Below are 27,671 nucleotides of genomic sequence, written 5' to 3' on the forward strand. Positions count from 1 at the left end.
GCTCTGTTGTCGTTTTTCTATGAAAAAAAACCTCCCTAATATTACTTCGTTTAATTCTGTGCAGATGAATGAAAGCTTTCTTACCATGAGGAGAGCGCTGAAGACCAGAACAGTCCACAGAGAGACGCTGAGGCGCAGCAGTGGCTTCATGATGCCGCACGCTTTGGGAGAAAAGATTCAAGTGCCTTCCCTACCCGCTGAGTGATATCATGTCCAAACTTTGTTGTCCCTTTAAAAAGTTTTAAAAGGCAAACCTTTGGCTGTAGGGGCCTGTCTCTTTCACTCCTCACGCGCTCCGTCAAACTGCCGCTACATCAGCAGAACTAAGAAGTGAGAAGAAGAGGAAACTTTTTTTCTCTTTTCGCGCTGTTAACAGGGAGGAGCGGCGGCGGCCTGGCGCGTCACACGGGGAAGTTTGTGCCACTCCTCTCCTCTCATCATCAGTTCACCAGCTCTACTTCAGTGTCAGCACCGAGGTGTCACAGACTCAGGTCGACTGACACGGCCTGATCTTGTGTGTGTGTGTGTGTGTGTGTGTGTCGAGGTGGGGGACTATAAGGAAAGGGCTGCCTGGTCACGCAGAAAAATGAAAAAGAGTCATCCCACATTCTTGCCATAACTTGACCACGCAGGGTGAAGGAATGCATCCGTGGAGTCTCTTCACTAACACCACACAAAGCCGACCTGCCAAGGCAAATGTTTTTAGGAAACTTCCCTGAAGGTGCTGGCTGAGTTTTACTGCTACCAACAAGCTTTGCCGGTGGTTTCACATAAGTCAGGGGCGTAGCAAGGAATTACGGGGTCTTAGTATGAGAGGGGACCTCAGGCAGGAGGATAAATGGATGTCTTAGGCTTTTTCCTGTCCAGAGAGATTTTACTCACGAGAAAAAACATCCGTGAAGGTATTGGACCTAATTTTCCTGAGCACGATAAACAAATCTATCTGTGAGGTTTTATTAAAAGAACTTTAAAGGATATTTATTAATCCCTTAATTACCTTTTATAGCCGTTTTTAAGGCAAAATGATCACCACATGTTCCCAGGCCTCATGGCAGCATCCTGTCTGTATGTCTGATCAACTGTCCAAACCTCAAATATATTCAAATAACATTTTTTTTTTTTTTTTTTTTAAAGGGGATATACAGAAAATCCTCATTATTATTATTTTTTTTAAATCTGCTGGTTAACTTGTATCAGTTCATTATGATACATTTTGATATATGATATCAAAATTTCAGTCTGTTATTTTTCTGTTGATGGACTAATCAGTTTATTGATTTACTATTCCAGCGCTATACTGTGCTCTTATGAAGACAGCTGGTCACACATATGCTATGCCACGTGTCTACATTATATCCAAATCCATCATATAATGTTCTATTCATTTGTATGGTGGACAGTGTCGTCAATCAGGTTACGTATTCAGAATCCCAATGCTTAACCTCATTATTTAAGTTAATATACACACTGTGCTGACATCTCCCACACTCCTCTGTTAGCTCTGTTGCACCTGTTACTGTGGAGGGACAGTTCATACCCAGTGTTGGGCAGGATTACATTACTGACTGAAAAATGAAAGTAAAATAACATTACGATTATTTCAGTAATTAATAAAGTCACATAATTACTTCTTCAGTGAGTAATATGTAATGAGTAATTGATTAGAGTTTTCAACAAACTTGCCTGACCTATGCCTTTATAACAAGGGTGTGAAATCTGGTGGCTTCAGCAAAGCTCCACCCAGCTTCAACATGAAAAGAGCTCTAGTCAACTGCAATAAGTGGAAACACTTGTGTGAGTTTGCCGGGCCTTTATATTTAGCACAAATTATCCCTGAATTAGAGCAGCAGCCTGAGAAAGTAGTCACATTTGTCATAACTACACTTTATCTGTCCATTCAGGATGATCATTTTTATTCAACTGCTGTGAACATGCTGAATTTTATCCCTAGTGATGCTCTAGTTGGCATAGTCTGTTTTGTTTGTGTCCCGTGAAGAGAGTGTAAGCTGAATGGTGATGAACACTGAAAGATGCACATCCACTCTACCAAAACACAGGAGATAAGAAAAGACTGGAGCCTGTAGTTCTGTTGAAATAAACTTATTTCCGTCAGAGGTCAGGCTGTTTGGGCCGGTGAAGATTCAGAGTCTGCTAAAGGAATAAAAGGACACTTCAGTGTATAGTTGAGGGGTCATTTGCGTCTGCCCTGTTGTTTCCACACCTCCTCTCTTCAGTGAAGAATCAGGGGGAAAAAATAAAATATGTGAGCCTGCATGACAAGGGCCAGTCATGTAAAGTTTATTTATAGAAAATTTTTTATCAACTTTGTCACAGAGCGCTGTACAGGAAACAGCAAATAACAGATTGTTGTGCATGGATGGCTGTGAAAACAGCAGGCAGTCTTCTTTGTGAGACTATGCAGAAGAACATCAAAATTAAGAAACTGTGATGATATTAAACTAGTATATACCATACAAGTATATATAATTGACATTTATGGACTATGGTACTAAATACGTGAGGACCTCGTCCTTTCACCCTGATAGCCCTTACATTCACAGTCTTGTCAAATCATCATAGCCTTTTATTTGTTCATTTCATTCAGTGTATGAGTCTGTGCTTTAAATGCGCTCACACCGCAGCCTCTTACTACAGCCCTGTGCAAAAGTGTGTTTTAATCCATCACTGCAAAGCCTCAACTGCTACAACAAGAAAGTGAGGCTACATTTGAATTCCTGATATGATATTCAAATAGTCTCTGCATGATTGATAGACAGATTATTGGGAAGATTCAACGATATGTTCAATCTGTCTTTGAACAACCAGTGGGTGCTCATATGGACGCTGAAGAAAAGGTTGTGCTTGCTGTGATCGTTCTTCTTGCTCACGCTGATGTTTGGAAAATCCCTTGCTAATGTGGTTGCAGCGGAAGTGATGGGGAACCATGGTGACATGGCCGGGAGCTAATCCACAATCAACATATGAAGAGTATAAAAGTACAGCAGAGAAATGGATTCGTTGCAGTATTATTTTGAAATAGTTTTTTTTAAATAGATGTTTTGATGCTTTTTCTCACTCAAGCTGACTACAGCCTCTGTTATATGCAAGCAGTTTCTACTAGAGGTTTTAACACTTGATACTCAAAAGACAGATTTTGGGTGGAATATTACTTTAAGTTTCACAAAATTGAAAGATTGAAAATAGCAGGGAGTTTTATCCAACTGAGAAATGCTCTGATGCATTCATGCAGCATTAACACTTGTGCTGCATTGCTAAAGATGTGTTATGTTGAGTGGGTGATTTTCTGACCTTTAAATAGTACACGGGATGCCAAAGCTGCTATCGCTTTTTGACAGACAGTTTTATAATGGCTGTTAAAAGAGGCCTGCTGATGATGGCTAATGGAGATAGAAATGATATGAAGTGGTCACTATGACCCACCATTCCCAAGGAAATGTTATGTAATCCCCTGGGGATTGTTGCAACATGTTTGCCTGTGTTTTTTTCTCCAGGCCTGCTCTGTGAATTTTAGCTTTTGTTGCTGTGTGCAGTATAAAATATAAGTATTTTTTTTGTGTTTGTCTCCTGTCATCTAGATCAAGAGCTAAGTGGCTTCATGTGTCAGATGGTGCTGATAGTGTACAGGCAGAGGGACATGGAAGGAATGTTATGTTATCTGCATGAGTTCATAAACATATACACATCATTTAAACCTTAAACCTAAACATCCCAGCCTGGCTGAACTGAAGCTACAGTGTGGTGATACATACACAGCTACTTACACAGCATAAGCATCAGGTTCGGTATATGTTATATTCTAAGTAGCACAATACACCAACCTAAGTTTAAGTCTTCTGCCTCACATTCAATATAACACGGTGCTGATGCTTAACAAGACTACCCTGTAATATACAGGCATGATGTGGAAGTTGGGCATGTTTGTTGAGGTCACTGGTTTTCTGTCATAGTGCACAGGCTATTTCTGGTCAGGTCTACTTGTAAAATTTGGTGTAACTTCCTGTTGCACCACTCTTATTTTATTTTGTCTCAACATTTTAGCCATGAAGACAAGAAACATCCATTGTGAACTTTACCTCCTCTCCATGGAGAATGGCAGAATTGGTTAGGCAGGTTTTTGTGAGAGTAAACATGCCCTATTCATCCACTGTTCACATGGTTTGCTTTTGTTGACCTTGTTGAACATTTGCAGAAATAAACCCAAGTGTCTGCTCCTCTGTACCACTGCGCTATCATGCACTGGCCACTCACCTTCCCATAGTACTCTGAAAAATGTCAACGGTCTGGTTAAAAAAAACTCAGAGCATCGTTTGTAGCTGCCCCATCAGGAACTCTGGCATTTTATCTTCCTATAATCCTGCTCTTCTCTTATTTTGTCTTTCTCTTGTTCTTTTTCCCCCTCTCATTGCCATCTACTCCAGCATCAATTGATGTATTGTTGCAGATTTATGATATGAGATTCTGTTAATTTGGCTAAATGACATACAAAGCTGTGAATTCCTTGCCATATTACGCAACCACTTTAAATGAACCAAAAATCAACAACTCTCCTCAGTAAATACACAGAGTATTGGTATAGGTCATGTGCAATTCTATACTTTATACTTAGCTTTGAACAATAGGGACCAGGATTTAAACAAAAGCAGCTTCCTGGTAGGTTATTCCTGAAATAGGTCCAGTACAGGTTGAACACTCATTCTGCATTGTGTGGTATCATTTTCATGCTGCCTCACTTTGTGGGAAACCGAGCACAACTGATGATTAAGTGGTTTAAGGTGCCATTTAAATAAAGCAGAAAAAGAATCTGATGAATTTACTTGTTCGCAGGGCCAACATATACAGACAAACCAATCACATTCACATTCACACCTACGGTGCATGTCTTTGGATGGTGGGAGGAAGCCGGAGTACCCGGAGAGAACCCACGCAGACACAGGGAGAACATGCACACTCCACACAGAAAAGCCGAACCGGGGCTCAAACCTGGAACCTTCTTGCTGTGAGGCGACAGTGCTAACCACTGTACCTGCCAATCAAAAATACAGCTGATGGTGATGTGATTTTGCAGGCATTTTGTCATAAACCAAATAAATACTCATCATTTTAAAAATTTGACCTGATGATGACATTAGATGAAGAGTCAGAGGATCACCAAAGTCTGTAGCGTTCATCATGTGAGGACTGTGAATGCAAAATTTCATGGGAATCCATTCAGTATTTGTTGAGATACAGTATTACAGTCTGTGTGCTATCAATGATAAAAGAAAAGTTGAACATATCAGAAAATGCACCATTAGCTTTCTTACTGAGAGTTAAATGTGATGATTGATGACAGTCATATATGTGTCTGCTAAATATGAAGCTACAGCCAATACCTTGGCAAGCAAAAAAAAGTATTGTTGAACTATCCCTTTATTGTTCACCATGAAGCTGTAAAAACTTTATAGCTGTTGACTTTATTTCGACTATTGGGATGCTTTTGTCATGAATGTTGTGTTTCATTCACACACAGCGTTCAGTGGAAAATGCAGACATTGTGGACAGATGTTATTTGTTCACATAATGCAAACCAAATGCAAATGACCGTTGATTTTGTTCTTTTCCTGTATTTGACATGCCTGAGTCTCCATTGTTATCCGCAATAAAAGGTAATGTAAGTGCAAAATTTTCCATTCGTGACGTATAACCTTCTCTGAAACAAGATATAATGCAAATCAGATACATTACATTTCTACAAATGGACAAGGTCCAGTTTTTATGTAACATGAGAGTTCAGTATACTTATACAGCAAACATCACAGCCTTTGTGCTGTTAATTTGACTGAGTTTTTCGTATGCACTTCCTCATAAGGCGAGGATGGCTATTTTGCCAAGTTAGAGTCTTTTCGCAGCAATCAAAGAACAAACAGAAGGAAAAGACAGAGAGAGAGAAAATAAAATTGGCCAGATTACATTAGATGCTGTCTATATGATGACTGACTGTATATTTTGATTACGTGTCCTCTCAGTGTAGCTGGAAAGAACTTCAAAGAACAGAACAAGCAGACACAAACTGACCCGGTTCAAGGTCAGACATCAGTCTGAAGAGGAGGTCCTTTTAATGTTTGCTCTCCTTGAAAAAAGTTATAAGCAGAAAAGAAACCAAAGCATTGCAGGTTCCAGACCAAATAATGAAGACAATGGAGGAATTTCCTAATTAAGGCAAAATATATACATATGTACATTGGCCATCTGCCATGAACTCACAGTGGAGGTGCTTATCAGAGATTGTGAAAAATAGTGTTTGAAGAATGTGTAAAATAAGTTGATTTTTTTTTTTAGTTGTAAGAGGAACATGTACACATGTAAATCAGTCTGAAGTCATATCTCTTCCATACATCACTTTTTGCTGATCCAGTAGATGATTTCTGTACATTTAAGCTCGCACAGTTTTTTAATAAGGACAATTCAGGAGGTCATCAAGTGAGTCATTTATCCCATATAAAGGTGCTGAAACAATTTCTTCACAAACAGGAATTTCTAGACTATGATTCACAGTTTGGGATGACTGGGAGGATGTCTTTAAATGGCTCCAAACCAAGTGAACTCCACTTTTCCTCAGCTATCTGTGTGATAAAATGATAACTCTCTCTTATAAATGATCACCGCCTTTGAAAATGGCCTGTAACTTGTAGGAATTACAAACAAAAAAAAAAAACAGATTCAGTGCAGTGTTTGAAGTTTGCTCACACAATCTGCTGCCAATTGAGATAATTTTTCTCTTTGGTTCCAAGGAGAACGCCCAAGGAAATACCCAATGAAGTGTCTTTCTCCATACACGTCAGACTGCTCGTATTCAATTAGAAGTCTCAAAAAACAGAGACTCCTGTTAATTAAGCAAATATGTTGTAAGGCACACAGTACAGTACTTCTTCATATTTCCTCAGTGGGACAATTTTCAAAATTACCACAAAGACACACATTAAAACAAGTGAAATTAAACATTGAGACAATAACTACTTGTTGAAAAACACTGTGTTTCAAGCATTTTTATAGACTTCAACACAGTCAGTCTACTCTGTCCTCAGCTTGCAAGACAATGTATGGTATGTGTATGTATTTGTAATGTTTTTTTCTACCTTAGGTTGATGGTGATTATGGCACAAAAAAATCATAACACAAATTCTCTGACTGGCTTTAAGTAAAACTCAGAGAGGGAGGAGGGAATGGCCCTCTAATAGTATTTTAATAAAGAGGTCATGATTCAGTCTGACAGGATCCATACTGTGAGTTTTATGGAGAGTCGTGATGGAGCCTCCATGGAGACTCAATTGCTGGGTGCAGAATGCTTGTCATGGTTAAAATAATGGGCAGGCTAAGAAAATGTGAAATTCAGATTTATTTTACAGCACAAAACACTGCAGCACATATATTAACTGATATCAAATAGTTATAAAAATAATAAATAATGATTTGAATAGTCAGCTTAAAGGTCCCACATTGTATGAAGATGTATGTACATAATAAAGCAGGTCTAGGTGTTAAATAAAGATTGTATGTACATAATGAAGCAGGTCTAGGTGTTAAATAAATGTATCAAAAACCTCAATCCATGGAGAAACACACATAGCACGTATTCAGAACCTGTGCCTTTAAATGAGTCATCAGGACTTTGGTAACTTTGTGATGCCACAACTATACAGTCACCATTCTCAGCTTTGCCCCCAACACAGCCAACCAGGACCCACCGTACAACATTTTTTGTTGTTTTAACTTTATTAACAACACAACGCCAAGTGGTCATTCTGTCGGATGTCAGGAAGCCAAGATATGATTGCACAGCCTTCCCCATCATTTCAGTGCTGCTTAACATTGTCTTCAGTGGTGACCATCGCCATTAGGCCAGTAGGCTGCAGTCTGTTAACTGTGGTTGGCCTGGCCATGTGTCACAATAATTAGCCAATCAGAGGAGCTGGAACTACAGAGAGAGGAGATGTTAAACTATATTGAGATGATTTTTGATACTTAAAACCGCAAATATATTTTCTTCTTGTCCGTGTGAAAACTTCAAATAAAACACAGATAGTGTAAAATATGGGACCTTTAAAATAATAAATAAGCTAATAAGCTATATAACAGCTGAGAAAGTTAGACTAAACATTAGTTCAGTTGTGTGCTGTTGTATGCTTTTTAAGAATAGTAGGTTGGTAACTGCTGATCTACTGTCCATGTTGCTGCTGCCCTATTAGTGACCCCACTTCTCCTGATATAGCTGTAGGCCTGCTTCTACACTTCTCCCACCACCACCACTCGCCCTCTCACTCTCTGTGTTCTTCTTCTCGCTCTCACAAGCTAAACACTCTAACTCTTAATTTTCTGGAACTACAGAGCCTTTACACATTACAGAAGCGTGAATCACACTCCCTTTTTCTGACTGCACAGTGTAACAGTGAAGAGCGTACAAGGGATGTTCCCCTTTACATTTGTGTGTACTTCTGTTGAAAACAGAAAGCTTCTAATTATGCTTGTGCAAAAAATGGTCACAGCCACTATCAGAGCAGGATATTCCTGCAGTAACTGCTCTCCATCTCTCCATCTGCATGACTCTCATTTCTTTGTTTATGTTGGGTAAATAGTCATAATTGCTGCTATGACCCATAAACATGTTTGTATACATCTTTGCTGTCAGAGCTTGTTGTTTAGATTTGAACACTGGCGTAAACAGGGACTTCTAATCTAGCATTTGAAACTGTCCAATCTGAAGTCCCTCGAAGGGATCATACAATGTTGAAAAAAGGTTACTAACAGCAGCGCGACGAGGTCGCTGTGACAGAGCCCTGCAGCGAGGGTGGAGTTGCAGTGGAAAGACATTATCTCTGCAAACGCCATTAAAAACTCTATGAAAGACATCTGATTTCTCAGTGCTTTATGCTTTCCAGACTAGCTCCTCTTTCTCTGTTATAAACACACATACAAGCATGTATGTACATACAGAAGGATACATAAAATATATCCAGCACATGTAGTATCATATAACACATAAACTTTCGAGTCATTTACAACACATCACACAAACACAAGCAAACTGAGACCCTAAATAATCCTTAAATACACCCACTCACACAGCCACTCTTTATTCTAATTTTACTGTAAGTGGCATAATTGGGTCAAACAATTGCTGATGTTTTAGTTTCTCCATCGCCGTCATGTTCAGGTCTCTGGTCCCTCTGTGACATTGAAGTGTCAAAGTATTTTGCAGAACAACACAGGAAATGGAAGGAGGTGTTTCTAACAACTTCTTTCTGGCTACTTGCGTTATTTTAGTTCAAGTAAGCAAAACCTCAAAAAACACATTTGAACAGTTCTGAGAATGGTCTGATGTGTTTTTAATGATACCATTTCACCAAGAAACGAGTGAGCAGTAAATCAGAAACTAATGAAAAGCTAACAAGTGCTTGAGTTACTGAATAACTCTGAATCAACCTCCAGTGCAACTGGACTATACAACCATTTCACAGGACCATGATCTACAGTGTATGTGTGAATCAGTAGAGTTCCTCCTTAATTAGTTCCTATTCCTTTTTGATTGGCAAATGCACAGTTATTTGTATTCATAACAGATAACTAGTGTTACTATTGTATCAGTGAAAAGTGATGCCATATTCTTTTTAAATGTGATGCCTTATTTGTATTTTTGCATGAACCTGCACTTTATTTAATTAAGCATTCCAGGAAATAGTGTTTCTCTTAAGATCTAATGTCCTGTACTATCAGTGTGCCTACAGGAAACAAGCTGACTGCGGCAGCCTGTGGTCATCAGATGAACAGTTTTACAACTCTCTGATTCGCCCCAATGCAAATGCACAGCAAGATTAGCTGCCTGTCTGAGTTAGACTGTGTTTTATGGCCCCAGATAGGCAGGCTGGAAGCTGCCGTCTTCATCTGGACGTGACATGATGAGTCACAGTCAAATCTGAGATTGGCATCGGTTTGGTAACAGACAGGAAGGCTTTAAGGCTAATTTACTAGTTAAAACACTAAATATCACTTCTGAGGCATGTATTTATGAGACTGAGTCAGCTGGATATCAGTCTTTTATAAAGATACCAGCAGTGAGCCATTAAGACCACTAGATGCCTCCATTTGTTAGAAGAGGAATGCTGCTCCTCCACTGTCTCACTATATATAGTGTGTGTATAGTATTGGTGAATTTGGTGATTTCTGCATGTATTGTATCTTATTTACAAATTTTCCAACTATTCTTAAACTTCATTTGCCTCCCCACGCTAAATGATTCTTAATTCAAATATCACATTACAGTAAACTGGTAACTCAGAAAAATGAAATGTGAATGTGTCTCACAGTGAAAGAAAATGAGGAAGTGATGTAACAGTTTGATGATTTCAGTGTAGCTGTTAGGAAACCAGACAGCTCAAGGCCAAAGGGTATCTGCCTCTTTCCCCATATCATTAATTAGGTTAGATGATGCTTTTGCACTCACCGTTTACACTATGTGACAATGACCTTGTGGCTGTGTGTTTGTGTGTAGAGGTGAGATCATTTTAAAAAGGGATGAGGAGAAGATGATAAGGAAGGACAGGGGAGTTCATTTAGTTGATTGGAGTGAGGTGGAGAAGACGAAGATGTGTGGGAGAGATATATGGGCAGAGCGGAGAGGACTCTGAAGTGGGACATAAATAGTGAAGAAAGGGGAAAAAGAGAGAGAGAAGTGTGTTCAACACAATGAGATGTAGCTGAAGAATTGGCTTTGATGGCAATGGTCAAAATAATAGAATATATAAGTAAAAAAGATCAAGAGGATTTTGAAGAGAACTCAGTACATCTTCATGTTGTTGTTACATTCCATTCAGAGTTGGGGTTTTTTGTGTGTGTTTTATTCTATTTAATTTTATTTATTTATTGTTGTGTTGTTGTGTGCACATCCCCAAAACCTTAGCTAGACAGATATTTGATACCAAAACACTGACAGTGAATGCAACAGAAAATCAGCCACATACTGGAATCTGGAGTTTCAATGAGATTTTATTTGTAATTTTTTTCAACACAACATAGCTCTTATGTGTACATATGATTTAACCTGTGTCAATGATACAAAAAACGTGGGGTAAAAATGACACATTTTGATTTTACAGGGTTCAGTGTTCTGAACTGTTTCTTTACCTTGAGCCAGGCCAGCTGTTCCCTCCAGTGTCCAATAGTTTGTGCTACGCCAAGCCAACCAACTGCTGGTGCTAGTGCATATTTCCGTGTGGACATAAGAGTGGCAAGAAAGGGATATGGATATTACCCGGTTGTCCATTCAGTGCTAAATAGCATTAAAGTTTGCTTTGAGTCACTTGTAGTGGCAAATCTACAGAGTTATCACCTGATCCTACAGTTCCCCCCAGTTCCATGGAGCTTTTAGGTCTGGAATTGGTGGGGAACAACAACAGAACTAAAAGGAGGATGAATATTGGACTTATTGGTTGGACACAGACACAACTCCAAATGAATATTGCTCTGTGCCCGGTGGATTGGTTCGTCAACAAGTTAGCCACACTAACTTAAAAAGTGATGTGTCTGAATGTGTTTACAGCTTGTTTTTGCTGCCCCCAAGTGGCCAAAAAGTCATTTGTTTCAGGTCTAAATTATGTATTTACAAAGATTTGTGTTTCCTTCATTCTTGTACACCGTATATACTAATGTACACTATAGTATACATTATTGTATAGTGTAGTAATGCATATAATTTTTTTCTTTTATTCTTAGTGTCAGAATTGTTATACTTACATTGTAAACCTTACACATCCTGCTTTGGCAATGCTGTATTGTCACGCTAATAAAGCAAATTTTGATAAAAAAAAAAAAAAATCATGTAGTGTTTGTGCTCCTCCAGTAATGTTGATTAGATAGTGGCTGTTTTCTGCTGGTCAGTTCAGAGAGCTGACAGTGAAAGGCTACCATATGGCAAGACAGGAAGGAGGGAGAAAGAGAGCACAACACACTAAAGGGGGGAGAGACAAGAAATGACAGGAGGTTGTAAGGAGAGAGAGAGTGAGAGAGAGAGAGGAGCAGAGTGGGAGGGGGGAGAGCGTAGGAAGCGAGAGGGAGAGCACAAGAGGATAAGTAAGAGCAGCTAGAACATGGGGATGACAAAAACGATGGAGACCGGAAAAAAAATGTGTAGACCTGGGTGGTGATAGTTGCGAGCGTTGGGGGTGGGGAATGATCGAGATGAGTGAGAAACAGGGTGAGAGAGGTGGGTGGTAGAGCCTACAACTTGGAAGCAGAGGAGGTGACAGTGGGGGGTGTTCACTGCTCAGTGATGTGTTATGATCCAACCCCCCCCCACCCCCCACTACATTCACACACACAAATGTGTTTTTGTCACTTAGGAGGACACTGATTTGACTTACATTTGTTCTTGGAGACTTATCTTACAAGACAAAGCTGGGAATATTCTTTATGTTTTTCATGAAAAGACCATCAGCAATGCATTAGTCCGCCTCTTAATGCTCTTTGACATCCTTACCCAATCTATGTCTCTCAAACCTAAACATATTCATTCCTGGGGAAGAAATAAATCCTTAAAAACTAGTAATAAATATACTGTTTCATTTTTTGAAAAAGACTAGATAATAAAAAACAGCTGAGCACTGTAGTTGTTAGTGAATGTTACTCAAACAGAAATAAATGGTATATTTGTTAAGGGCTATTCTGAGTCGTGGATTAATACACATTCAGTGCTCTAGTGAGTTTTTACGGCAGCAGGACAGCGTATGTGGGATTGACTCAAAATAAACAGCAGTGCCGATGTTCATTGTAATGAAGGAAAATGTCACCCAGTGAAGCACTGTGGCTCACTGGTGTGTTTTTAGTAGTTTTTAGGCAACAATCCAGGTCAGAGGCAAAGAGGAATTAGCTATATCAGCCTTTTGGCAGCACAATAATTGTTAGTGATACATTTGTTATTTGTTGACAATAATCACAATATATATCATCAGCCTCATCTAAAACTTAATGGTTTACCTTGTGAGAACCATCTTATGGAGCTGAGTCCCTGTAATGTGACTGTATGAACAGATTTATGTCCCCACAATGTGATTAATATACACACATACACACGCAGAGTCTCTCTCCCTCACTCTCTATCTCTCTCCTCTCTCTCTAGCTCCCTTGCTCGCTCTCCCTCATTCTGGCTCTGTTGCCAAGGCTACCGTACAGCCTCTTGCTGCATATACCTAGACGAAGCTGCCGCCTGTGGATCTCTCTCTCCTCCAGGATACAAACAAAAGAAAACCCATCAGACTTTAACACCTCTATCTCTCCTCCGCACACAGACACACACACCCACATTCGTAGATTCTGCCTTTCCTAACCTCACACACATATCCTTCGCCTCTCTCTGTCTCTCACTGTCGGTCTGTCTCCTTATTCCATGCGAACACACTCATTCTTCTCCCAGACAGAGGAGCAGTAAAGGGATTGGCGTGGTTCTTGGTGTTTGGCTCCTGGTCTTTGGCTCAGGAGGGAGCAGAGCAGCAGATGGCGATGTGAAGACGGGCTCAGCCAGGTAAGAGGACTTATCCTAACCAGACTTAAGGCTCTGGGTGAGTGACTGTTCCAGCCCTCCTCTCCTCCCTCTGTCTCTCCCTCTTTCCCCCTCCATATCTGTGCGACATGAGGTGAATACCAATTCCTCAGCAAAGTCCCCACGGTTCATATGGCTGCTGCGCTCTCCTGGCTGTAAAAAGGTAGGGATGTGTGATGTAGGCTCTGTACGTGTGTGTGTGTGTGTGTGTGTGTGTGTGTGTGTGTGTGTGTGTGTGTGTTTCTTTTTTTCTTTTTCTTTTTTTTTCTCTCTGATTATTAAAACTGATCTTTGGCCAACAGGTTGGTTCACTGATGCTGTTATAAACTGTGTACTTCCTCTTTCATCTATTATTATTCAAAGCTTGATTTCCTCTGTGTTTTATCATGTCTATGTGACAATGTGGGAGTTACCAGAGAGAGATGCAACAATCCACCTCCCTGGGTGATTCATTACTAATCCATCCAGCTCTGCACTGTGTGGTCGCTCTAGCTCACCGTAGCCATGTACGTGATATGAATGGTGTTTTGTCTTAGTATGAATGACTGCCAGAGAATGCCATTCCTGTATGGTGTTTTGATGCAGTGCAATCATGTAACACAATCCTTTGTCACAGGGAATCCAGATTTATCTCCAGCAGCCTGTAAATCAATTCACTATGCAGCATATTTCAATTATTTACACAGTGTAGCTCAGGCTGAATTGTAAGTTTATATGTGTGTTAATGAGATTTCTCTTTGAAATGCCCCTGGAGCTGCTGCAAGAGATTGTAGGAGTGTATGTAAACAATAGAGCTGATTGATTATCTGTTTCTGTCTGTGATATACAGGAGGAAGCTGCAGGCTTGCTGGGTATTTCATTTTAAGGTCATTTTGAGCTTGTGTGTGTATTAATATCACAATTCTATATGTGCGAGTGAGTGTGTATGGGAGAGAAAGGTTGATGAGGCAGGTCTCGGCCCTCGTGACTTTATCTCACGTTACCATCCCATCATCACTTTCAGTAAGAGCTTCCTCTTACCTCGTCTCCCTGCCACATGAGCACTTCAACAGCGCGCTCGATACTTCACTTCATCATGCGCTGTGGTTCACCTAGAAACAGGAAATGCTGCTATAGTGTACCTGTGATTTTCTTTTTTTTTCTCAGACAAAGCAAAACAAATGCTGAATGTTTTTTAAAAAAAAAAAAACAGAGTAGAAAAGCAGATTTGGACACATTTTCTTTCCAGATGGAGTACACTGGAAGCATCAGCATTAAAACGTGAGCCAGCTGTCACAGAAAGAACAAAACACGAGACCACATTAATTCCCCTCATTCCTGACTGCAGGACAGAGTTTAACACAACTGTCACAGCATACAGTCGTTCCTGGTCCCGTGGGTTCTCCTGGGACAGAGGCCACAGGTTTATTGTATGGCTCCGTTTAAACTCAGCTGGATGTTGGATGCTTTGAATGGACGCAGATCAATGGAAACACTACGCACATACTCTATTTGAAGACTGAGGGGGTGGTGCTCGTAAAGACCCAAAGACAGTAGACCTTCAGAGAAAAATGAGGCTGAATCAGTTCAGTCAGGTATGACTTATTTGCCATGAATCCATTTGGCTTGGTTGTGCATGCATCCAAAAACATAGTGTTTAAATAGAAATGTTATTGCTAATTGATCTTCATTGATCATTACACTGTTGAAGGTGTTTTATTTTGGTCTGCTACAATATTCAGCTGTGCATTGCAGTTTGTTACTATCAGTCACTCTCATTGTGCACTTCATCAGCTTTATTTTAAATTTCACTGGAGATCCTGGAGTATCCAAAGATACCTAATATGTCAAATAAAGCTGAATTGTCGGAGAACAACAAAGTATAAAATGATGCAGAAGACAAAACAATTCTGTTAAATGGGGCAGCGTGGCCACAACAAAACAAGGAGTGTTGGTTTATTGTTTTTGTTAACGTCTGAAAGCTTCAATGAAGAGCTGGAACAAGCTCAAAGGGGAAACCATAAGAGTCGGAAACAGCAATTTTGGATGTTTAGTGGGATGTTACATTTTTTTTTTATCATACTACCTTTAGGCCTATAAATAAAAGATAATTTAGTATATCCTCACTAGAAATTCTGGCAGTGAGAAAAGGCTTTGACACAGCATGGCAGGGGTATGAAATACTGACAATATAATTGAATGTCTAACAGTTGAAAGAAAATATTTTTGAGTTTATTTTTGGAGCTGGGTCAAAATTTTCTCATAGTGGTGGGACTCACAACCTCTGTGTTTTTAAATTCAAACCACAGCCCAGGTTAAATGTAGCAGACAGTTTGCCAACAAGCGCTCAGCAGCAAAAAGGAAGTGACTGGAAAACAAAGATATTTACCTCAAAGAACAAAAGCAAAGAGAGGCAGATTTTTTTGGACAACCGTGAATATTGTCACTGTTCTCCCAGTGCAGATGTATGTTTGTGTTTTTCATTTTTCACGCAGTGTGCCTGCCAAAGTGTGTGTATGTGTGTATGCAAACTACAGTATGTTGGTTGCCACAGTTACCAAAACGCCAACCTCACTGCGTCATTGCTTCAGACAACCTTCACACAAAAAAAGAGCTGCTTCTCCTCCCATTCATCCCTCCATCCACTCATCTACCTGTCCATCTATTGTTTAAAAACGGAAGTACGCTGAACTTTAACAGTTATTCTTATACAACACCATCCATGTGTGTGTGTGTATGTGTGTGTGTATACTTTATACGTGTGTGTACATTGTATGTATGCACGTTGCCATGGCTACGGGCCAGGCTAACTGGCGTCATCACTTCAAAACCACCTTCGCAGCGAGCAAAGAGAGATAGAAAAGGACTCAAAGCAGCTCCCCTCTGTTCAACACCTGCACTCATACACACACTCACACACACACACACACACACACACACACACTACTGGTGTGGTCTCATATTACGCTGAGCTCACCCCATTCGTTCAACAGGGTCCAGTGGCACAGAAGGAGAGGAGGGGAGATGAGAGAGAGAGAGAGAGGAGAGGGAAACGGGGAAGGCTTGACTTCATGCATACTGATTTGACTGGAGCAATCTGAATGTATTTCTGAGGGTGTCTGCTTAGTCTGACTCGAATCATCCCTGCCTCTTAGGGAGGGAGGGAGAGGAAGAGAAAGAAAGAGAGGGGAAGAAATATTGACAGTTTACTGTGTCACCTTACATCACCATCCTCCGCTCATGAAAGCACAGCTGGGAGCTGACAAGGGTGCTACTCTGATCCATCTTTAGATGAAACTGGATTGCTGGCCCTGTCTCAGCGTGACCAGTTGAATTTGAGTCACAAGGTGTCTCTGCTGTAGCATTTGGGGACAACAGCAATTTGGGAGTGTGTTTAAATTACCTGTAACTCCTGTTTTACTTCTGACCACATGAGATGTACTGTTTGGATCTTGTCTCCTGTCCTTCAGATTCGACTGTGCTGCACAATGGCTGCCAACGGCTGGTTGCTACAGGATACAGGATTTAACTTGATCATGTGATCTGACTCTCTCCCCAGTTCCCTGCCATCTATCATAGGTGAGTCATGTGACTCGGTGAATTTCTTTCTCTTTTTTTTTCTGAGATTCCAGTAAGCCAACTGGGAAATCACATTCTTGTGCAATGCTGGTCATTGATGAAAACTTGTTCCAAACTCAGTCGCGACAAATTTAGCCATCAGCAACACATTCAGACAAAAGTGATATGTGCGCAAACAGTACACCACCACTCTCACAAGCCCCCGCATTCACACATCCGCACAAACCACGTGGCGGTAATCAGCCAAATGTACAAAACACCTTTATTAATGGTTGAAGGACAAAAGAGCGGGGCGGAAAAGGGCTTTGAATACACTGCTGACTGATACAGAGTGTGTGTGTGTGTGTGTGTGTGTGTGTGTGCGTGTGCGCATGTGTGTGTTGTCAGTAGATGATAATGCTCAGGACGGATGAGAGGGATGAGAGCCACTCTGTTGCCCAGGCAACGGACAGGGCTGTAAACACGCTACCCCTGACTCATCTCTCCACAATAGGGCCTCTCTCTCTCACACACACACATACACATATACACACACTCTCTCTGAAACATACACACACACAAACACATTCACACGACAGAGTCCAATCTGAGTGAGACAAGAGGATCCGGAGATGAGAGCCACTCCAAGCTGCTTAGCTATACATCTGAATAGGCCTGTGGAATAACCACAACCCTTTCTGTCATATACACGCTCATTTAAAAACACACAATCACACACGCACACATACACACACACATACACAATCTGACAAACACAGCTAGCACGTGATTAAACTGGAAATCAGTATGCAGTTTTGTAGGGGTTTCAGATGTGCATGTGTAGTAGTACAGCAACAGAGACAAAAGGCATTAAATATGATTACTTACTAAATTGTGTCAATGGTCACGAAGTATGTTTACATTTAAATGTTATTCATATCAGGTGTCTCATGATCTAACACCTTGTCAAAGGTCTTGTCAAATCATTAAAAATAACACTAGCCACATCACTGTAACAGTGTCTTGAAGATCAATCTTCATCTTTCACTATTTTTTCAAATTGATGTACAAGGTGCACAATAATGCCAAAAAAACAGCATCGGTATCAGCCGTGAAAGCTTTTTGATCACAAAGGAAAGACATGTCAAATACCTTTAACTCAAGGCAGCCTTATTTAACAGGGGGATCATGACCCGCCGGCTGAGCAGCTCTACCCGTTCCCACACCGAGGACTCCATCTTCCTGAGGCCCGACGAGGACCCTGTCTGGCTGGATGAGCCCACAAAGACTGAGAAAATAGGCGACGGAGCCCCTAAAAAAGATGGACTCCCAGAATGCAAAGACGGACCCACAGGGGGCCAAAGCCCACAGGGAGAGGAAGTGTTTATGCACAAAGTGTACGCGCTGGTGATTGAGATCCACTGCTGGGCTGCGCTGTTTGTCGTCTCCCAAGTCACGGTATGTGATTGGACGTCAGTTGTAACCAGAAAAATGAACTAGAAAGTGGATATAATCTTATCTAATTTGTAGATGTCTGCTTTAAAGTAGAAGGAGGTTTTTTTCTGCACAGGCTTTGGTTCCCAGATCAGCGTGTAATGTAGAGCGGACTCAAAAGTCCACAATCGTGTAATTGCAACATTAGCAATTCAAATGACAGCTTCACACTTGAGCACTAGGTATTCTCTCAACTTGACCCTTATTTTTACACATAGATTTTCTTTTCATGTGCATCATTACATTGTCATATTCTCTAAAAAGCTGTATTCAGGGTTTTTTGGCTAAAATTGGACATTCTATTAGTATTCATATGCTCTTCCCATCATTGTCTCTGTTGACTTCATGTTTGATTCATTTGGGGAAAAAAGGACAGGTGCAATATTACCATATGTTTAAAAGAGAGAGAGAGAGAGAGAGAGAGAGAGAGAGACTCATAAAAGCAGCCATGATTATGACACCAGACTGCATGTGGTCAATTTACATATTTTTCATGCCTGCGCAATAGGCCGTCTTCTTTTCTCCTCTGTTCGCTTTTCACCTGAGAGCAGCCGCAGTGCTGCCTGATTACCAGTGCATGAATGACTGGAGCTGTGACAATCTGCCTTCCCTCCTTCTCTCCTCCCAGGGGTACTGGGTGTTTTTTGTGGTGGAGGGAAACGGACCACTCTCTTCCATCTATAAAGCCCTGCAGGTCATCGACTTCTACCTTGGCTTCATCCTACCCTGCCACCCGATCTTTGGAATGGATGTAAGTCTCTGTCTGGGATCTGACCTAGAGCTGTTTCAGTACAAATCCTGAAGATGTGGTGCTTCTAGTGTTGGCTGAGTCCATTTGCCTTTTCCTCTCTCTGTCTATCTCTGTACTCACCAGTCCATGGTGCTGATGAGGGAGGTTGTAAACACTAAACAGCACAACTGGATCGTCCATGGCACTGCAGGCATCGGTGTGGCCATCTGTGTTATCATGGTAGGGCATTTATTTCCCATCCAGAACTCTTTCTCTATGCTAAAATGTAATTGTAGGATCACGTCTCATGATCATGAATTTCTTTTTGTCTTCTGTTCATCTCCTCAGGTCATCCACATGGTGTGTAAGTGGCGTTACGGCGCTGGCCTGTGGTCGTCGGGAACGGTATCGAGGGACCTTGGTGATCGGCGTCAGTCAGTGAGCCGCCAGCCCTCCTTCACCCTGTCAGAGTGGACGGATGCTCAAGAGGATCTACTGGATCTGGACCCTGTGCCTCAGACACCAGTCTTTGACATAGGCACTGAGACCAGGACGGAGGGAGATGCTGCCACCCTCAGTGTCACACCTGTGGGGCTTCAGGAAAGGTTAGAAAATGTTTTTCTAACCTAACCTTTTATATATATATATATATATATATATATATGTATATGTATACACAGGTATTCTGTCTTCATGCATTTTAAATCCATATAATCACAAGGCAGGTGGGTTCACACATACAATACTGTAAATATGTATTAATCTGATTCTGTATGTATCACACAGGAGGGGCTCCAATGTTTCCCTGACCTTGGACATGTGTACACCAGGCTGCACTGAGCCCTACGGCTACGGAGCCCAGCTCTCCCCGAGAGACCAGTCAGCCCAGGAGTACCTTCGACAGGGAACACACATCCTGACCCCTGCCATGCTACACACACGGGCCATGGATGACCAGAGCCTGCAGGCTGAGTTTTATGTGAGTGCAGCAGCAGCAGCAGCAACTCACCCGCCTACATGCTTTAGATTAACAGAGATGAACAGACACTCACCGGAAAAGACGTACTCTGACACACACATAGACATGAGCACAAATGCACACACACAAATGCCCAGCAGAGCTTCGCACACACCCGTGAGCTTTTCCACTGTCTGTTAGTGGGCGAAGGAAGGAGAGGTACAGGCATATTTGCATACCAAAACCTACAGAGGATTCCAGCGTCTGCTAGGCATAAAGATGTGCGTTAAAGATCATACACATTTTTGCCCATAGCCTTTCAATTATGTATAATTTGACAGAAACTGTTTAGTGTGAAGGGCAGTGGACAACTAAATGTCTTGGAAATTATTTCATAATGTTTTTGATGCCTTGTAGAAGGCAAGGCTAGGACTTCCCCCTCTATTTGTGCAGGGGTTGATTGTTGTTGCATCCATTGTTCTGTGTCCATCGGCAGGAAACTCCCATGAACTTTGTGGACCCTAAGGAATACAACTACCCAGGGCTGGTGAGAAAGAATCGCTACAAGACCATCTTACCCAGTGAGTACAGCAGCAGCACAAGTTAGAACAATCACTCAAAAGATATCATGAAGTTATAAATTTTGTAAAAAGCTTTTTTATGCTGCTTCTCTTTAATAATTTCACACACTCATCTACTGTTTAGCACAGTTGTGTCTGGGAAAGGTCTTTCTCTCTGTGCATCAGACTATTGATACTCACACTGAGTCACAGAGCACAAAAAATATCAACTAACCAGAAAACTGAGCTAATATGTAATGCAATAAACTGTATATGCATAAATATTACTTCCTATCTTCCTCTGCTGCTCTCTCTTTAAAGTGTGACACGTTTGTCTCTCTTTCTCATGTTAATCTCATACTGTCCTGCAGATACACACAGCAGAGTGATCTTGAAGTCACAGGATGAAGATGATTTCCTCACCACCTACATCAATGCTAATTATCTCAGTGTAAGTGAAAAGAAGTATTTATAAGCAAAATCTTGCACCAGCTCTGCTTTGCAATGTAGCCACTGCAACTTAATTTGTTCTCCACAGATCTGACCTTGTGTTCTCAGTGTCTCCTGCTCACAAGTAGTAGACAGAAAACTGTATATGACCATGCTTTGTGTGTGCGTGTGCAGGGTTATGGGGGTGAGGAGCGTGCATACATTGCCACCCAGGGTCCCACCGTGAATACAGTGGGGGATTTCTGGAGGATGGTGTGGCAGGAGAGAAGCCCAATCATAGTGATGATCACCAACCTGGAGGAGAAAAATGAGGTCAGTGTGGCAAAATGCAGGATGATGATGATGATGATGACAATGATGGTGGATGCATTAATGGATAAATGCATGGATAAGCTGACAATGGGATGACTAAAAATATCCACCTGTACGCCCATTGTGTCTTGCAGAAATGTGCAGAGTACTGGCCTGAGGACACTGTGACCCATGAGGGCATCGAGATCACCGTCGTCACGGTAACCCAGGAGGATGACTACAGTCTGAGGGTGTTTACGCTGAAGGTAAAAAAACAAAAACAAAAAAACGGCTACTAAATCACACAGTAAGGTAGATACTTAAATCAACAGCTTAAAGAGTCAATCTGAGTGAACTGCAAAAAACAATTCAAGCTGTTAGCTTTGGTATAATTTATGAATATAGTGGCAGCAGCTCTGTGAGGCCATACTCACTGATAATGATGCAGTGCTTCTAGTTAAATATTAACATCAGCATGCTAACATGGTCATAATGACCTAAAAAGTTGATGTTTATAAGGTATAATGGTTACCATGTTCACCATCTTCATTTAGTATTTTAGCATGCTAATATCATAATATATATGACCTGATCACCAAAGTCATTTTTAAATGTAGTATTTCTAAATTTATTATCATTTCTAAATGCTGTGAGCATAACAAATGGAATTTAATCCATCCATCTATCCAGTCCATATCCATTGTATTTGGGGTGACAGCAGAAATGGGATATCTCAAAATCTTGACAAATAAAACCAAAACTGTCTGCATGGCTATATATAAGAGGAAAATGAGAAAAACCTGTACATCTATTAAGAACTAGTGTGAACCACACCTTTAACACATGTTGCATTAGCTGTTCTTACCTGCAGTATATCTGTTGACAGCTGGCTGAATGTGTGCTGAAATTCTTTTTTCAAATGATTGGATGTGTCCACATAACTGATCTCAAGATAAATAAGAGCTCATGTAATAAAAACATGGAGTACTGAAGTGCGGACTTCTCTGCCAACACACTAGATTGTTATATTAGTTTCTCAACATACCAAGTAAACGCTACCCGGGTTTTCTTTTTGCCAAAGTAAATGTTTTTATGAGACTGTCTCATCCGACTTTGGAGGTGCATACAGACTCACCACAGATGTGTGTGTTGGAGTGATGTTTACTCAAAGTTCTGATACAGCGTTAGTTTTCAGTTCCATTCATGTGTTCATGGTGGGTGCTTTATATTTAATTTGGGGTCATGGTGGCATTGGCACTCAGCAAGCCAAACATGATAATTCAGTAAATGCAGCCTGCATCTGATTACTAAGCACCAGGGGATCATTATATAACTCTGTTCCGAGTTAAAAGCTTGTTGTTTATTCAACTCCTCTGGTTTATGTTGTCTATCTGTAGGTTTAATAATTATTGTCAGACTGACATACAGGGAATAGAGGCAGCTGATGGATTTGATTATGTACAGTCCAAGCAAGGGAGAAACAGACTATGTAAGCTCTTTTTTATAACCCTCTCTCTCTTATGCTGTCTTGCTCTGCATTGTTGTCGTAGCAACTAGCACCAAGGTAACAATTTGGATGTACATTCAGAGCAACAGGCTGATCAAAACTGAGTCTGTCTGTGTTATGTACATGTGTGCACAACATGATCACATCCGTATTTCATGCCTGCATGCCTGTCTATGCATCCATGCGACTGTGTGCTTGCACCAGTGTGGGGGAGAGGAGCGCAGTCTGCGGCAGTACTGGTACACCTCGTGGCCTGATCAGAAGACCCCAGACAAGGCTCCACCCCTGCTGGAACTGGTACAGGAAGTGGAAAGGGCCCGAGAGGAAGCCCCGCCCTCCAGCGGGCCTATAATTGTCCACTGCAGGTACAAAAGTAGCTTGTTTGTGATATAGGGACAAATTAGGAGTTTATGTTTACAACATTCAATATGTGTTCAGAAGGCTTTGAGTCAAAATGACTGTAGTAAACCCCTGTTAATATTACAAGAGCATAGGGGAAATTGCCCAGTTTCATATTAGAGGAACCCTTTTTACTGCTGTTTTTTACTATGGAAACCACTTGGCACTTTTTCTCTGAGCAAAGCATTTGCCCACCCCCAATCCTCCACTGTCTGATTTCCCAAGGGAGGACTTGGTATTAATCAGATTAGTGAGATCAGTGCTAATCAATACACCGATCCATTCATTTTCTTCTTCTCCATCACTCCAACACCACCCCCCCCCCCCCCCCCCCCCCCCCGTTCCCTCCTCAGTGCTGGAATTGGTCGAACTGGCTGCTTTATTGCCACCTCCATCCTGTGCAAGCAGCTGAGGACTGAAGGTGTGGTTGACATCCTGAGAACCACCTGCCAGCTCCGTCTGGACAGGTGAGATATTCTTAGCCCTTATCCATGTTCAAGTCTATCTTTAGTTCTTGGCATAAAAACCCAGGTGACGTAGTTTGAGTTGACTTAGTTCCAAATCACAAGCTAAGACGCTGTGGGGTTTACCTCAAATTCAAAATTTTGTGGAGATCTATGTATTACCAACAGCCAACATCGATCAAACATCAGAGTCAGAACAGATTGCACAAATAACTAAGTCCATTATTTCACACTTGTGATGACCTATAATCAAAAACTGGTGCCCCATACAGTAATAGGCAAATATTCCACACAGAATTTTTTGGCTGCAAAACCCACAAAACACCCCTCATTCACACATTACAATTTGACCTGTCATAGACAGAAAAGCACAGGTGTGGCTAATAACATAATGCAGCGTGCACAGCAGCTTTGCCCTGACACGGGCACACCTACATGGAAAAGAGCCATTATTAGTCTTATTAGTCACACCTGTGTCTGGCAAGTCAAAATGTCATGGTCTATTGTGTTGCATGGGCTGTGATAGAAATGTGACAAACATTTTATTCTTTGCTGGAGCTGTTAAAAGGTGACCCAGTTTTACTTCAATAAAGATATAAAAAGATATTGGGGCAAACTCAATGCATGAGGCATCAGTGAAATTTTGACTAAAGTTAAAATAAGCAGCTATAGTGACAACAAAAAAATTTTTAGAAACAAAAAATGTGGAAAAATCTACCTCCATAATACAAAAATGTAGCAACTGCTGTTCTGTAACAGTAATAGCAGGTATTAGCATCAACAGCTGTTTACTTCCCATTCTAGAAGATTCGAGTTCAACACCAAATTTCAACAAAGTGATGGATGAGAGAGAGTTGAATGTAGGCTATGTTGACTTCACACATAGCTTTTGATGAATTCCATACCAAAGATCTAGCATACCTTATTTATAAAAATGAAATGTTGACCTGATGATAGCACTAGTCATCATCATCGTCATCAAAATTAGTTAAAGTCATCTTGTGAGAGCCTATAATGTCTGTACCAAATGTCATAATAATCCATCTGATAGTTGTAGAGATACTTCAGTCTAGACCAAAGTGGTGGATTGACTGACCACTGCTACACAATGCAAAAAAATAGTATTTTTCCATGTCTGAATTATTGTGCTTATCTTTCTGTGTGTTTACCAGGGGTGGGATGATCCAGACATGTGAGCAGTACCAGTTTGTGCATCATGTCCTCAGCTTGTATGAGAAGCAGCTGTCTCACACCGCTGAGGAGTAGTAGAGTGAGCGCTAGAGCCAGACCGAGACACACCACTGTACACTGTACCGCCTCTGGTGGTATGCACCACTGTACCTAGCATCATCTCAATCTCACCCTTTAACAAGTTCAAACAATGTTTATCTCTTCACCCAAGACAGGCTCGCTCAGACAGGACTGAATGGCTGACATGAAATCTGTGCTTATTGTATGTCTTTGAGCGGAACAAAAATCTGGAGGTTGGGATTTGAGATAGCCCTCCAAAAATCCTAATCACACACTTTAGTGTTATTGAACCACGCAGTCCTGGAGAGTCGCAACAGTCAGGCCCAAAATAATCCAAGCCTGCACTCCTGACATCATTTCATTTGCACTGCTGAGGTTTTTATCGCGTTACTGTACATGAGTCGCAGACACGAAGGCATCAATTAGTACTTCTAAAATGAAGTACCCCCCTCACACACTGTATGTACAGTTATCAAAAGGTTTAAGTGGGGCTGAAGTATAATTAGATCACCTGCAGTGGCGACAGTTTAGTATAAGGAAGAAATTTAAGTTTCCCAAAGTGTTAGTAGTAGTGTCAATAATAAGGGCCCCTTACAGTACAAGTGCCAGCATAAATTAAATCTATAGAAATAAACAAATGCCAGCCTAATATTTAACTCTGTATAGATATGAAATTTCATATGAAATATAAGTTATCACCTGGCTTTTCCTCACTGACTCTCATTGACTCTCGCGTTTAATGTAAAAAAAAAAAATCATTTACAGATGACCTGTTTCAACTTTTGATGCATTCAGGAGCCACCTCATCTTCAGGTTGCATGGTGCTAAGTGTTCATTAAAGGCATGTGCAATGTTATGGAACATAGGAATGTATAACAATTAGGTTATTAATTAACTAATTAGGATTTCTGTGCAATCTACAGTATTACAGTTTTACCATGCTGCCTGTGCAGTCCTCATGGCCCATGATGTTTACAGTAAACAACTCCTGCATTAAGGCCACATAGACGTACACTCAGAGGCGTCACGGAGCTAGCGACACTGAGAGGACAGAGGCCAGAAATAGAATCAGACCATCAGAAAAATCAATGCAGAGCTCTGGAGAATCTGACATATATATACCGGGAGGGAAAGCAAAAAGTTGCATCAACAAATGCACCATAAGGCAATGAAGGACCTCACCTACAGCTGATATTCTTGTACATGTCCCATCACTATCATGAAGCTTAAAGTTACATGCTCTGTGACGCCTCTGCTTTCAACAGTAGCTTGAACACATCTGTGAAGTAAGAAGCCCATGATTGTTGTATAGACAGGCCAGGCCTAATCTGTATGAAGCACAATAGACCAACTAAGGTTGTCTCTCTGATGTTCAGCTGTAAAAGTTCTTTTTTTCCGTATTGTGTTTTGATTGTGTTGAGTTTAATGGATTGCATGTGCTGTATGGGACTCCATAGGTCCACAATCAAAGCGACGTGATTGGTTGTCCTGCTTTTTGTTGTGTAAAAGGGTTTAAGCCTATTATATTGCTTGCTCTCGGCCAATGCTTTTGATACAGTTTGCTTTTGTGAAACCAACCAGAGATATTTTTAGAACATTTTGATACAATCCTTTCGAGTAGATGCCTTGTGTATATTTCCGTTTACACCATGATGGAATGTAGCTCATACTGTGGATCAAACCATCGGTTTATATTGCAAGATTTGACAGAACAAAATGTGACAACTACCTAAGTTACCTTACAGTACAGAAAATAAATAGATTATGTTCAGTCTTCAGTATTATTACTTTATGCCTTTAGGCTTTGCTTTAATATGCTTTGCTTTCTGTGTATGTTTTTATCGTTTTCTTGGAGAATTTTACCTCAGACTGAGTTTTTACGCAGTCCCCACTCTAGTCCATCTGTGACACTAGGCCACTCTCAGTTGACAACACGAGAAATAATTGCTATGTGTAAGGCAGCTAAAACAGTGAAGACAGTTTTATATGTAACAAAAATCAAACAACTTCTATCTCGACTTAAATGCATCAGATCAACAGTCATGAACATTATCAGAGGATGGAATTAACCGTGTGGGCTCGGACCAATTCATAAACATCGAATCAACTAGCAAATTAAACTGCCAAAATTTACCTTTTCCAGGAACATGGGACTGAGATCAAGAAGAAAAGCTACAATCTATTGTCAGACTCTTGGCACAATCCTCTGATAATGTCCAGTGCACTTGACTGAAAAGCTTTTATTTTGAGTGCTTGTTTTCAGTACTTACCTGGTCCTCTTCTGATGATCAAAATGGGGATGACAACATAGCCAAACAGTCAGACATACAACCAACCAGCAATCAGTATTTCTCTCCTCTGCTACAGTATCGCTTTAAGTTGTGAGTTTTTGCATCCAAATAAAGGTAGATTTTCATGAATCTGTGTTGTCTTTCTGACTCC

General features: G+C 40.9%; 2 protein-coding genes across 52 annotated transcripts in view; one reads left to right on the plus strand and one right to left on the minus strand.

Annotated features, from left to right (window-relative positions):
* LOC108875356 (receptor-type tyrosine-protein phosphatase eta) overlaps window positions 1–7,032 on the minus strand; it is a 51,151-nt gene extending 44,119 nt beyond the window's left edge. For all 50 annotated transcript variants that reach the window (XM_051073512.1, XM_051073506.1, XM_051073493.1 and 47 more), the window contains exon 1: window positions 85–7,032. In XM_051073512.1, coding sequence (XP_050929469.1) covers window positions 85–150 — 66 coding nt within the window. In that variant the 5' untranslated portion in view covers window positions 151–7,032. The remainder of the gene's footprint in view (window positions 1–84) is intronic.
* Window positions 7,033–11,888: 4,856 nt separating this feature from the next.
* Window positions 11,889–27,649, plus strand: ptpn5 (protein tyrosine phosphatase non-receptor type 5). 2 transcript variants are annotated; one of them, XM_018664276.2, is made up of 14 exons: window positions 11,889–13,570; window positions 17,038–17,146; window positions 18,307–18,583; window positions 19,248–19,370; window positions 19,494–19,589; window positions 19,698–19,954; window positions 20,136–20,328; window positions 20,804–20,888; window positions 21,239–21,318; window positions 21,492–21,629; window positions 21,764–21,874; window positions 23,320–23,480; window positions 23,868–23,981; window positions 25,151–27,649. In XM_018664276.2, exons 3-14 carry the CDS (start codon window positions 18,314–18,316, stop codon window positions 25,242–25,244), a joined length of 1,722 nt encoding a protein of 573 aa, XP_018519792.1. In that variant the 5' UTR covers window positions 11,889–13,570; window positions 17,038–17,146; window positions 18,307–18,313; the 3' UTR covers window positions 25,245–27,649. The 2 variants fall into 2 exon arrangements, with proteins under 2 accessions (XP_018519792.1, XP_018519793.1); XM_018664277.2 differs by lacking the exon at window positions 11,889–13,570 and adding an exon at window positions 13,581–13,751.
* The last annotated feature ends 22 nt before the right edge of the window (window positions 27,650–27,671 follow it).

Source organism: Lates calcarifer, linkage group LG10, assembly GCF_001640805.2.
Source record: "Lates calcarifer isolate ASB-BC8 linkage group LG10, TLL_Latcal_v3, whole genome shotgun sequence".
Lineage (NCBI taxonomy): Eukaryota > Metazoa > Chordata > Actinopteri > Centropomidae > Lates > Lates calcarifer.